Source organism: Rhamphochromis longiceps, linkage group LG14 (genome assembly GCF_057381845.1).
Source record: "Rhamphochromis longiceps isolate RC_006_pf linkage group LG14, R_longiceps_female_GT1.1, whole genome shotgun sequence".
Taxonomy (NCBI): Eukaryota; Metazoa; Chordata; class Actinopteri; order Cichliformes; family Cichlidae; genus Rhamphochromis; species Rhamphochromis longiceps.
This window is the reverse complement of record NC_140570.1, coordinates 5684097-5697198: the sequence shown is the minus strand read 5'-3', so window position 1 is coordinate 5697198 and position 13102 is coordinate 5684097. Positions and strand designations below refer to the sequence as shown.

Here is a 13102-nt window from a genome sequence, read left to right as displayed (position 1 = left end):
CTTTCCCTTTTCATGTAAATGGCCTCCTTGACTCCGCTCTCAAACCAGCGTTCGTCCCTGTCCAGGATGTATACATCCTCATCATTGAAAGAGTGTCCACTCCACTGGCCTGTAGGTCCTGGGAGAGTCAGGACCTACTGCAGAGTCCTGGCCTGACGAGGCAGCTCTTCTGTGTTGTGCCATCCGCTTCGCCAGAGGTTGTTTGGTTTCCCCTATGTATAAATCCTGGCAATCCTCCTGGCACTTAACAGTGTACACTATGTTACTCTGTTTGTGTCGAGGGACCCGATCCTTGGGATGGACCAATTTTTGGCGAAGCGTGTTTTGGGGTTTAAAAGCCACAGAGACATGGTGCTTAGAAAAAATGCAATTGTTCCGACACATACGGGATCACTACAGGTTTTTGCTTAGTCAGCGGTTGTCCTTCTCGGCTGGAGCTTTCTTTTGGTGCCTTCCCAGCTTTGACAAAAGTCCAGTTGGGATAACTATGTTTACGCTCTGTGTTGTAGCGTCCTGATGACACCCAGTTTATGCTCCAGTGGATGATGAGAGTCAAACCTTAAATACTGATCCATATGCGTAAGTTTCCGGTACACATTAGCTTTTAGATGTCCCCCATTACTGATGGAAATCTCACAGTCTAAGAAGGCTAGCCTGCCACTTTTCATATCCTCCCTGGTGAATTTGATATGTTGGTCCACCGAGTTAATGTGATCTGTAAATTCTGGAACATCATGAGATTTGATTTTCACCCAGGTGTCATCCACATACCTGAACCAATGACTTGGTGGTGTTCCAGGGTAGGATAGCAAAGCCCTCTTTTCCACTTCTTCCATGTACAAATTAACCACGATGGGTGAAACTGGGGAGCCCATGGCACGCCCATGTTTCTGCCTGTAGTACTGACCCTTGTATGTGAAATAGGTGGAATAAACACACAGTTCAAACACACTTGGTTGGCTCTGAGAGTGGTCCTGTTGCTGAGGTTGGGGTTATCCTGTAATCTCTTACGAGCTACCTCCAACGCTTTGGTGACTGGGATGCAAGTGAAGAGAGATGTAACATTGTATAAGACTATGGTTTCATCTGCCTCCATAATGACATCTCTCACCTTCTCAACAAATTTCAAAAAGTTCTGGATGTGGGGTTCAGAGCTGCCTGGGCGAAATGAAGGCACCGTTCCAAAAGTAAACGCACTCGGTCAATGCTGAGAGTGGTCCTGTTGCTGAGGTTGGGGCCATCCTGTAATCTCTTATTGAAACTGAAATTGTTGATTCGTACAACCGTTTGGAGCCTATAAAATTGGGGAAAAATAACAGGATTGCTCAATACTATTTATTTCGCTGTGAGGAGGCGATTGGCTCCAACAGAGCTTTGACTACACTCCGAAGGAGGCTATGGACAAGGCTAATGACCATTTTCCACAGCTCAACTGGCTGCTACTGCAAGGTTAATTGTGTTAATCCCAGAACCAGCACAGCTGCACTCAGCTTAGTCACTGGTGGATACCGGAGATGAAGGGAGCCGCCAGTCCTGAAGGAGTCTAATCATGAAGGAGTCTTAGCAGGCCTGTGGGACTTCAGAGGCAGCAGACAGGTACTGGCAGACTCAGGGGAGTGCAGCTGTGCTAGTGGCTGATGGAAAAACTCTGGTGTGGCAGGAGTTTGGAGACTCTTGGTTGCCTTCAAAGCGGTTCTAGCAAATCGTCTGACAACTCAGAAGGGGGAAGCAGTATTCTAAACACACTGTGTACAGCGGTGCTGACCTCGACAGGGGATTTAGTCAGGTGGTGGAACGAACACGTTCAGGATCTACTCAATCCAATAGTCACACCTTCTATAGTGGAATTTTGTTTTTCATTATTTTTATTTCATTATTGGTTTTTGTAGATGATGTGTTCTGTTGGCTTCATCGAGCTTGCACGGGAACAGTTTTTAGCTGAGTATGAAGCAGTGGGGATAAAAATGAGCACCTTCAAGTCCAGCCAAAAATGGGTTGAGTGATTTCCTGATCGAGTACAAATAAATAAATTCATATTAAAAAAAATGTTGAATAATAGATTTTCTTTTGGTGTGAAATCTGTAAATGTGTCCAAATCTGCTCATGTGCCTGAATGTAGTTATACCTAGGCATGGCTCAAAAAGTAGAGGAAAAGACACTTATAGTCAAGAAGAAAAGGCCAGATTTGAATTCCATTGAAATGTTTGGGAATTTGAAACTAGCTGAATGAAAAATGAAAACTTCACTGTGCTGCTACAAAAGTAGATTTTCTGGCTTCACCATTAGGCGCCAATGCTTCATTCCTGATTTGTCTGGATATCTTCTGTTGTCTCTTTCCTTGTAGGTTCCCAGCTACTCACTTGCCATAAGAGCTTTGGATAGTGGAACCCCTGCCATGTCCTCCACTGTGATGGTAAACATAGACATTTCTGACATCAATGATAATCCACCCACCTTTTCACCGGCCAACCTCTCTGCTGTCATACAGGTAATCTTAATAATCCTCACAATCTTCAGTTGAACCCAAATATAACAATATCATGTAATAATTCAGGTGAACTATAGTACTTAAATTCCTAAGTCAGTGCTTTAAGTACGCCTGTCCCCTTCCCTATATCAGCATCTCTAAAAATTAGTCAGTGAAAAAAAGGAAAGCTTACAGTTGCTGTGAAATCTGATATTGCAACACAGGCCAAGCATATAAAAAAAATTCTCATCTCTATTTATAACTGTTATGAGCACAGATACCTACTTCATTTTATTTTGTCATGTTTCTCATGAAGAATGACATTATGAATGACCCTTGAACCTGAAATAGTCTATTAAAAGACTATACATTTGTTTTATTCTGCCGGAATGTTGATTACACTCCTGTAGATTCTTTTTCAGATGTGTATTTTTCATTTAATTTTAATTTTAATAAGATTTAAATTCAGTTTAGGAATTATGACTGAACGTGAAATGCATATAATGATTCATCGTCTTGGCTTCCCTTGACCAGGAAAACAAGCCAATTGGTACCAGTATCCTGCAGTTGTCAGTCATTGATGAGGACTCCTCTCAAAATGGCCCACCCTTCGACTTCCGTATCTTATTGGGAAATGAAGGGAGGGAGTTTGTATTGGAAAAAGATGGGACACTAGTAGCCAATCAAGTATTCAGAAGGGACCTGGCAACAGAATATGTAATTCAGATACAGGTAGAGTCAAATTGTTGTTTACACCACACAAAGTTTTTTCAGTCATTCTTCTCTACTGTCATACTATTGTAAAAGATAGATTTTTAAGTTTTAAGCAGTGATGGAAATAACAGCGTTACAATTACTGTAATTACTGAAAAACCGCGTTTTTCAGTAATGAGTAATCTAACTATTACAATTTCTATCGTTACAACGCCGTTACCGTTACGAAGAAGAAAATAAGGTGCGGTCGCGTTACTATTTTTCAGCAAACAGACGGTTGAAGCTCTGTTCAGCTTACCGCACCTTATATCAGTTGCACGGAAGTAGCTGTCTACGTAAGTAATCTGTACGCTACAGATTTAAGCAGCTGCGAGTGCTCCCGCAGATGGCAATCACTGTCTGCTCAACAATCACTTTTTGGCACAACACCTGGAACTAAGGGGACAAAACAATTGCATGAGTGCTGCTGTTTGACTGAGGAAGAATAAAGTAGTCATGGTAAGCCAATCACATGACTACTTCAAGATGACAAAGCAACAAGGTGATATATACCAGTTTTTAAATTGCATTGATAGGCCACGTAAAACCAGAGTCATGATAAACAATATATACACAGCGTTTTTTCCTGAATAATTTTGTCACGTTTAACGTCTAAGGACAGCGCAAGCCCTTTGGTCTTGGTGGAAAAATGCACCATGCCGACCAATCAAAAATGATATGCAGGGCTCACAAAATCGCTAGCCCGACGTCCCGGGGCTAGCGATTTTTCCAGTCGGGCTACCAAAATCTATCTCTGCCCTGCCCGTCGGGCTATCATAGGAAGGAAAAATATATGTCAATGCTTTTGCATTCTTTCGGAAATGTAGCTGGGTAATTATATCATTGGCATCGGTGAGCCACTGTCAATATGTGACATATTGAAATCGCGTTTGAATTTGTGCTTGTTTTTTGCTTTCACTTTGCAATCGCGCGAACTGTGTATAGAGAGTGACAGCACTGATTGGTGAGTGATGATAATTTGTGCACCAATTCCTCTGACATCGTCTTATTAATCGTTAGCTTACTATGCAAACATGACAAGTGAAATCTCCCGCAGCAAGCTTAAACATGTGAGAGGTTGATCGTGCAGAGAATCGCTGAGCGTTATGTGAGTGCGTGTGTAAAAGCAGCAGGATATATATTTTAGTTCTGCTGAGCCAAATAAGACAGGTCAGGGTGAAGAAGTGACAGCCAAAGAAAAGCTTACCACAAAACGGAAAAGTTATGACAAATCAGACTATAAGGCAAAAAGAAAGTGCAGCTTTATGGTTTCATGGACAAATGAATTTCTGTGGCTGCAATATGACGAGCTATATAACCAGGGGTGCACATACAGTAAGTGGTCCGCAGGTGCGCATTCGCTGTCAAAATAAAAAACGTGCACAAGATAAGAAGTTGCAACGCATATTTGCGTACATAGGATTTTCTGGAGGAGGACAGACATTTGTTTAGAACTCTTAAAGATGTCGAAGAAGCAAGCTCCTTTAAGCAATTACTTTGGTGTTCCTCCACCTCCAAAGAAATGTCAGAAGGAGTCCGAACCACAAAAGAAGCGCGTATTCTCGGAAAAGTGGTTGCAGGAGGTGAGCTGGCTTCAAACAAATGATGAATGCACAGAGATTTGGTGCAGAATGTGCCATGAAAATCCCACTCTAGCGGACAAAAACACTGCCTTTTATATGGACGCAAACTTGCGTTGCAACTTCTTATCTGGTGCGCGTCTTTTATTTTGACAGCGAATGCGCACATGCGGACCACTTATATGCACCCGTGTAAATAACATAATGTTCTGCCGGGTGTGTTGTTGGTTTTCCCTCGATTTCAGAGTCGACAAGCGCCTTTGTTACTGGGACCAGTAATTTTAAGAAAGGCCCCCATTAGAACCAAACAAAACATCAATCAAAAAATTGCTATCTTTTTTATTCGAAGGGCTACCAGGGATTTTGAAATTTTGCGAGCCCTGATATGGCAACATGACATTTGGCTGTTTAGGAAGAGGGGGAAGTTTTAGGAGTGACGGCGAGAAAGAGAGAGAGAGAGAGAAAGAGAGAAAGACAGCAGAAAAAGAGAGAGTGCGAGTTTTGAGATGTGAGAAATTTGTAACATTTAGCATGTTTGGAGTGTGTAGTTAATGTGTTGTCTTTTGTAGTTAGTGTGTAGTGTTGTGGATAGTTTTGTGTTGTGTGTCAGAACATTGAGGCGACTGCTGTCTCCAGGTAGAGAATAGGAGTGATACACCTGCTGCTGTCAGACCTGCAGGTATCAGGCTGTGATGTTCTCCTTTATAGTGGACAGAAATAATTTGTGTGGCATCTTATTGAATGCAGAACAGCTGATGGTTATGTAAATAGTTTGAAGTGGTTATTTAAAAAAGGGGTAAAAGGTAAATGCCTGCAAATAGCTTTGTTGTTTGCAAAATGTGTGCATATGATTTTAAAATTGGCAATTTATATTTGCATTTAAAGTTATGAAATATGGTTCATTAAACATGTTTGTTGTTGTTACAGTAAAAATATAACTTTTTCGGGACTTCCGGTTTAGGTGACTATGGCGTAGGTCGCACCGAGCGTAGCTCCTGCAGAGTCTAGTTATTATCTAGCATTTCCAGGCACATTTTGACGGGTTTTTTCTTTTTGTATAGTTCCGAGACAAGACTGTTTTTGCTTTTTGTGTTTACAATGTCGCGTAAGGTTAATAAGAGCGCAAGCACCTCTCAGCAGAACTTGCGGCCTGCTGCTAAAACTGCATCCCCGCCTCGTGGTAAAACTTCGCCACTGCCTGGGTCACCCGACACGCCGCTCGTCGATACGGAAAAATTCACGAAGGCTGAACTCCTCTCTGAACTTCGTGAAGAAATTTCAGCACTGTTTAAAAAGGAACTGACGGCAGCGTTTGCGGAGAATCTCACGTCTATCAGGTCCGACATACAGCAACTAAAAACGGACCTTTCCTCAGATATAACTACCATGCGGCAGGAATTTGCTGGCCTCAGGAGCACAGTTACGGAGATGGAACAGTCTCTCTCCACATGCACGGATGATATTGTCCACCTCCAAGCCAAAGTGGATGCGATGTCAAAGGAGTTGGCCAAATTGGAGAATAAATGCGAGGATTTGGAGTCCAGGTCTCGCCGCAATAATATACGCATTGTTGGTGTGCCAGAGGAGAACGTCCTGTCCGCTACAGATGTGTCCGTGCTGTTGATGGAGGCATTTCAGCTTGGGAAGGAGCCGCTTGTAGACAGAGCCCACCGAACTTTGGCCCCCAAACCTAACACCGGTGAACGCCCCCGTGCTATGGTTGTGAAGCTGCACTATTACGCGGACTGTGCTAGGATTCTCCAGAAGGCCAGGGAGCTGCAGAGGGTGCAGATAAATAATATGACCATTTCTGTGTTCCCCGACCACACCGCTAAGACAGCGCGGGCCCGTGCGGCTTTCAATGAGGTCCGTCGCCAGCTTTGCGGCATCCAGGGAGTCCGATTTGGGATCCTCTATCCGGCAAGACTGCGGATCACTTATCAAGGAATGCAGCGCGACTTCGTCTCGCCAGATGAGGCCAAGGAATATATTAAGACAATAACCACGCGATAAAAAATATAGCGGGACAATGTTTGTTTGTTTGAAATAGCGCATGATCCAAATCCAAACATCATTGTGGTAAGCTAAGTTTGTTACTCTGCCAAACACTTGTTTTGTTTTACCTGTCTAATAGTAAAATATAATTGGGTTATTTTTATTTTATTTGTGCCTTTTAATCTATTGAGAAATGACTCTGTTGGAGCTTTGGTTTGACACGGTTCGTTTCGTAGTCGGGAGCGTTTTTGTTTAGATTGCTCTGGGTGGGAGCGTGCACTGCCGTCTCCATCGTTTGGGGATGGGGGCTTTTGCTGTGCAGGGGGGAGGCGGGAGGGTGTGTTTGACGTGTTATTATTATTTTTATTCTGAAGCTGTACTTCTGTTGTTGTGGGTTTGCGTTTGTGTGTTTGTGTGAGTGTGTTTTTCCCACTTGTTCTTTCTTTGGGGGTGAAGAAATAAGTATTTTCTCTTTTATCTTTCTGCAATGACCAGTACTTCAGGTCAGTCCTTAGGCAATTGTGGTATTAGATTTTTAACTTGGAATGTCAAAGGTATGAATAGCCCAATTAAACGATCTAAAATATTCTCGCATCTTAAACGTTTAAAGAGTGATGTAATGTTTTTGCAAGAGACCCATTTGCGAAATCGGGATCATCTTAGGCTCAGGTGCCCATAGGTAGGTCATACTTTCCATTCAATGTTTAATTCAAAAGCCAGGGGGGTGGCGATCTTAATAAACAGAAGGGTACAGTTTACAGCCTCTGAGATTAAAGCTGACAAAAACGGGAGATATTTGGTTGTTGTAGGCACCATGTACAATGTACCCGTCCTCTTAGTCAATGTGTATGCGCCAAATTTTGATAATCCAGGTTTTACAGATGCACTTTTGAGTAGTCTCCCTTCCCTTGATACTCATCTTTTGATATTGGGTGGTGACTTAAACTGTGTTATTGATCCTGCCTTAGATCGCTCGAATCCTCGGACCCTGACCCAATCCTCTATGTCCAAGTCTATTTCAGAGTTTATGTCTCAGAATGGTTTTGTAGATCCCTGGAGGTTTTCTAACCCTACTACCAGAGCGTACTCTTTCGTTTCTCAGGTACATCAGTCCTTTTCGCGGATTGATTATTTTTTTGTGGACGGTTCCCTTATTCCAAAAGTACTGTCATCTACATATCATCCTATTGTCATTTCCGATCACGCACCACTTACCGTTGACATCAAGCTCATAGCCCAGTCCTCTTTTTCCTCACCCTGGAGATTTAACTCTTTGTTGCTTTCGGATGAGGGGTTTGTTACCTTTATCAAATCCGCAATTGATGAATTTATGGTGTTTAACGACAGCGATACTGTTACGAGGTCATTACTTTGGGAATCTCTTAAGGCATATGTGCGTGGGCAAATAATTTCTTTCTCTGCCCATTCCACTAAAAGCCACAAAGCCACTTGACTTGACTTGTGACATAGATAGACAGGTTGTTGACAGTCCCACTCCTGATTTGCATAAAAGACGACTTGACTTGCAGACCGAATTTGATTTACTTTCTACGGCAGATGCTGAACGTCTCTTACTTCGTGCGCGTGCGACTTATTATGAACATGGTGATAAGCCCAGAAGGCTTTTGGCCCATCAGTTAAAACGTCAGGCCTCTTCTCGATTAATTTCTCACATTAAAGATGCGGCAGGCAACTTGGTCTCTGATTCAAAGGAAGTCAACGAGGTGTTTAAGACGTATTATTCCTCCCTATATGAATCTGAATCTGCTGCTGACGGCTCTGAGATGGATTCCTTTTTTAACGGTCTTATAATGCCCACTGTCGATCCTGTTATAGCTGAACAATTAGATGCCCCTTTTAGGTTGGATGAAATTGTGCATGCAATCAAGACCATGCACAATAGTAAGGCACCAGGACCTGATGGGTTTTCAGTTGAATTTTTAAAAACATTTGTAGACAAGTTAGCCCCACTACTTCTTTCAGTGTATAATGAATCTTTTGAACGTGGTCTATTGCCCCCTACATTGTCTCAAGCACTAATTACTGTTCTCTTAAAGAAGGGTAAGGATCCTACGTCTTGCACCTCGTATAGGCCTATTTCACTGCTGAATGTTGATGTTAAAGTCTTGGCTAAAATTTTAGCAATTCGCCTTGAAAAGGTTCTTCCTACTATTATTTCAGATGAACAGAATGGCTTTATTAAAGGCCGCCAGCTGTTCTTTAATGTCCGCACGCTTTTGAATGTCATTCTTTCCCAACACTCGACCACTAATTCAGAAGTAGTTATCTCACTTGATGCTGAGAAAGCTTTCGATCGTGTGGAGTGGAGCTTTCTCTTTGCGGTCTTGCAAAGATTTGGTTTCAAGGACAGATTCATTTCATGGATTCGACTGTTGTACAAGGCACCCCAAGCCAGTGTCTATACGAATGGTGTTTCCTCTGGCTACTTCTCATTGTCACGCGGCACGAGACAGGGTTGCCCCCTGTCCCCCCTACTTTTTGCTATTGTAATTGAACCCCTATCTATAGCTTTGAAGGCTCTTCCTCATTTTCGTGGTATTTCCCGGTCAGGCCTTGACGTAAAATTGTCTTTATATGCAGATGACCTGCTTCTATATGTTTCTGATCCCTTATCTAGCATACCATCGATTGTGTCTCTATTAAACAAGTTCGGCTCTCTGTCAGGTTACAAAATAAATCTTCTTAAAAGTGAATGTTTCCCCATAAATTCTTTGAGTCTTACACTTAAACAATCTGACATTCCTTTTAGACTTAGCCCTGCCGGCTTTAAGTATTTGGGAGTTAACGTGACTCGTACTTTGTCTTCTCTGTACTCTTCCAATTTCTCCCCTTTAATGACTCAAATTCAATCGGATTTTCAGAGATGGAAATCGCTACCTTTGTCCCTAATTGGTCGGATCAATGCTGTAAAGATGAACATTTTGCCTCGATTGTTATTTCAGAGTATTCCTATATTTTTACCTAAAGCTTTTTTCAAAAAGTTAGACCAGCTAGTTACATCGTTTTTGTGGGGAGGGAAACACCCCAGGGTGAGGAAATCATTATTACAGAGACTGACATTTGATGGTGGTCTTGCCTTGCCTAACTTTTTATTTTACTATTGGTCCTCTCATGTTCACAAATTGACCCATTGGCTTGAATCTCAAGAACTGCTGTGGTGCAAACTGGAACGCCTGTCGTGCACTTCCTCATCCTTAGAAGCTTTATTGTTCTCTCCACTACCACTTAAGCCTTCTCATTTCACCCAAAATCCCGTGGTACAGTCTAGTCTAAGGGTCTGGTCACAATTCAGGAGTCATTTTAAGTACATCTCTGCGTCAGTACACATGCCCATCACGCAGAACCATCTGTTTACTCCTGGCCTCATTGATGGTACCTATGTACAGTGGAAGCGTCATGGTATTAATACGTTTAAGGATCTCTATAAAGATGGTACTTTCTTAACTTTTTTAGACCTGTGTTCAGAAACAAATCTTCCGGCTACCAATCTATTCCGTTATTTTCAGGCACGGCATTGCACTTCTGCTCTCTTCCCCTCCTACCCTCTTCTTCCAAATGTCCAACCGTGGGAGGAATTCTTATCCCTTAAACCCAATAAGAAGTCAATTATATCTTTAATATATAAACAACTTATGGATTTAAATGTCCATTCAGTTGCTAAAATTAGGGGGGCTTGGGAGCGGGAGTTAGGAGTAATTTTTTCGGATCAGCAATGGGAGAAGGCAGTATCCAATGTCCGTTATAGTACGTCCTGTGCCAGGTTACAACTTATCCAGTTCAAGGTGTTGTACAGGGTTTACTATTCAAAGTCTCGTCTGTCTGAGATTTACCCACAAGTGATGGATCAGTGTGAGAGATGTCATGCCACCCCATGTGACCTAGGCCATATGTTCTTTCTGTGCCCAAGACTCCATGGCTTCTGGAGTCAGTATTCAGTTATTCTTTCCAAGGCTCTTGGGACCCAAATCTGCATGGACCCTTTTCTAGCTGTTTTTGGGCTTCCAGTCAACACTGGTCTAACCGACCCTACACACTTCAAAATTTTAGCCTTTACATCACTTTTGGCTAGACGTTGCATCTTACTCCTTTGGAAATCTTCAAAGCCACCTTCAGTTTCTTTTTGGTTTAGAGATGTGATGTCATTTCTTAAATTGCAAAAGATAGGCCTTGTGGCGAAGGGCAAATACAGAGAATTTTATCGTATCTGGGGCCCCTTCGTAGACTATTGCAAGTCATTACACGCTCTACCAGCTGATTAATATCATATCTCTTCCCCCCCCCCCCCCCCCCCCCCCCCTTTTTTTTGTGTGTGTGTGTTTTGGGGTTTGTTGTTTGTGTTTGTTTTGGGTTTCTTATTAGGTTTTGTTTTGTTTGTTTATTTAAGCGTGTGTGTGGGTGTGCCTGTGTGTGTGTGTGTTATCGTATCTGTTCATGTAAGAAAAACTAAAAAATATGTGAGGGGAACAGATTGTATTGTCATTGTAAACCACTGTACACTAGTCTCTCAATAAAAATATGAGAAAAAAATATATAACTTTTTCTACTCGGATTTTATGTTTTTTGTCTGATTTTAGATCAATTGTGTTAGTACAGCATGTCAAAATGAAAACATAACTGTAAATTCAGACACGTTAGGTCGTGCTGAAAAGGATGATACCAAACAAGGCAAAGCTTTTAAAGGTGAAATGTAGAGGGAAAATCAAAAGCAGTTAAAAATGGGCAATTATACCCTGGACCCCAGAGGGTTAAACATTTTATTTAAAGTAACGCAATAGTTATTTTCAAGTAATTAATTACTTTTAGAATATTGTAACTCAGTTACTTTTTTTGAAGAAGTAACTAGTAACTGTAATTAATTACTTTTTCAAAGTAACTTGCCCAACACTGGTTTTAAGTTCAGCAAACTTTAGCGAAGCATGTATCTACCATTGCTGTGTCACAATTTGGCCACAATGCCTGCTGCTCAGCAAGTTCTACATTCTTCAGTTTAAAAAAATGTTGTACCTTGCTAAAAAAAAAAAAATTAAAGCAGCAATTAAAATGGTATATATTCATGTTTGTCGAAATGGTATTTAAAATGTTAGAGCCTGTTGGCTGAGGTACATTCTAGTGGTGAATTATTTTGATAGCCTTTTCTGTCTTTTGTCTATATGTCTACTGCTATTGTTAAAAAGGTAGAAATGTCAAAAAATATATTTTTGAAATATCCTCATTTAAAAAAGCTAAAGTAAAAGAAAGGTTGCATATTTCAAATATCTTTTAATCTAGTTTATACTTTTAATATTTTTCATTGGTTGTTTTTCTACTTCTGACTTCTGATCTGACTTTTCCTGCAGGTGACAGATTCGGGGAAGCCTCCTTTGTCATCCTCCTCCATACTCACAATCAGGGTGATTGAGGAGAGCCTCCATCGACCAGTAGCAGTACCACTGGACATTCATATTGTTACTATGGAGGATGAATTTCCTGGTGGTGTGATTGGTCAGCTACATGCCACCGATGCTGACCCTTATGATGTTTTGACTTTTGGTCACGCTCCTTCAGCTCAACGTAGTCTCTTTAAGATTAGTCCTCATGATGGAAAGATCATAGCCCTGGGTGGTTTGGATGCAGGCAGGTACTTTCTTAATGCTAGTGTCAGTGATGGCCGCTTTGCTGTTCCTGTACCCGTAAGTGTGCATGTGGAGCAGGCAACACCAGACATGTTGCGTGAAGCAGTGACAGTGCGTTTTGAGAGAGTGGCACCACAAGACTTTGTGGCGTTGTACTTGAAAAGCATGTTAAATGTGCTCCAGCAGTGTGCTGCTACTCAACAGCAGGACTCACTGCATTTGCTAAGTTTGCAGCCAGTTGGAGGGACGCAACAGCTGGATATGCTCATCACCATGGAAAAAGCAGGTGGTGGATACTATAAGGCAGCCTACCTCACCCAAAAACTAAGTGCATCACGGCGAAACCTGGAGGAAGTGCTTAGAGTATCAGCTATCCTGGATAAGAACTGTTCTGGATTAGACTGTCGTGGGGCTCAGTGCGAACAGAGCATTGTCTTGGATTCACACAATCTCGCTACATATAGTAACCCACGGGTCAGCTTTGTCTCACCTCGCTTTCACCGGACCTCACGCTGTACATGCAATGGTAAATCAGAATTGTTTTTCTTTGCAGTCTTGCCTTAGACTACATGTAAGATACCTTTTTTGTGTATAGCACTTTGTGACTGGTAAAGTAAATTAAAGTAATTTTATCCAGTTGCACTGCAGCTTAGGTTAAGTGGAGTGAGTTGGGT

At 41.9% G+C, this 13102-nt stretch overlaps 1 protein-coding gene across 6 annotated transcripts in view; it reads left to right on the top strand.

Annotated features, from left to right (window-relative positions):
• The window catches only part of fat3a (FAT atypical cadherin 3a), a 180488-nt gene that overhangs the window by 145225 nt on the left and 22161 nt on the right, over positions 1-13102 (top strand). For all 6 annotated transcript variants that reach the window (XM_085379829.1, XM_085379830.1, XM_085379827.1 and 3 more), the window contains 3 exons: positions 2345-2488; positions 3002-3199; positions 12153-12954. In XM_085379829.1, coding sequence (XP_085235955.1) covers positions 2345-2488; positions 3002-3199; positions 12153-12954 — 1144 coding nt within the window. The remainder of the gene's footprint in view (positions 1-2344; positions 2489-3001; positions 3200-12152; positions 12955-13102) is intronic.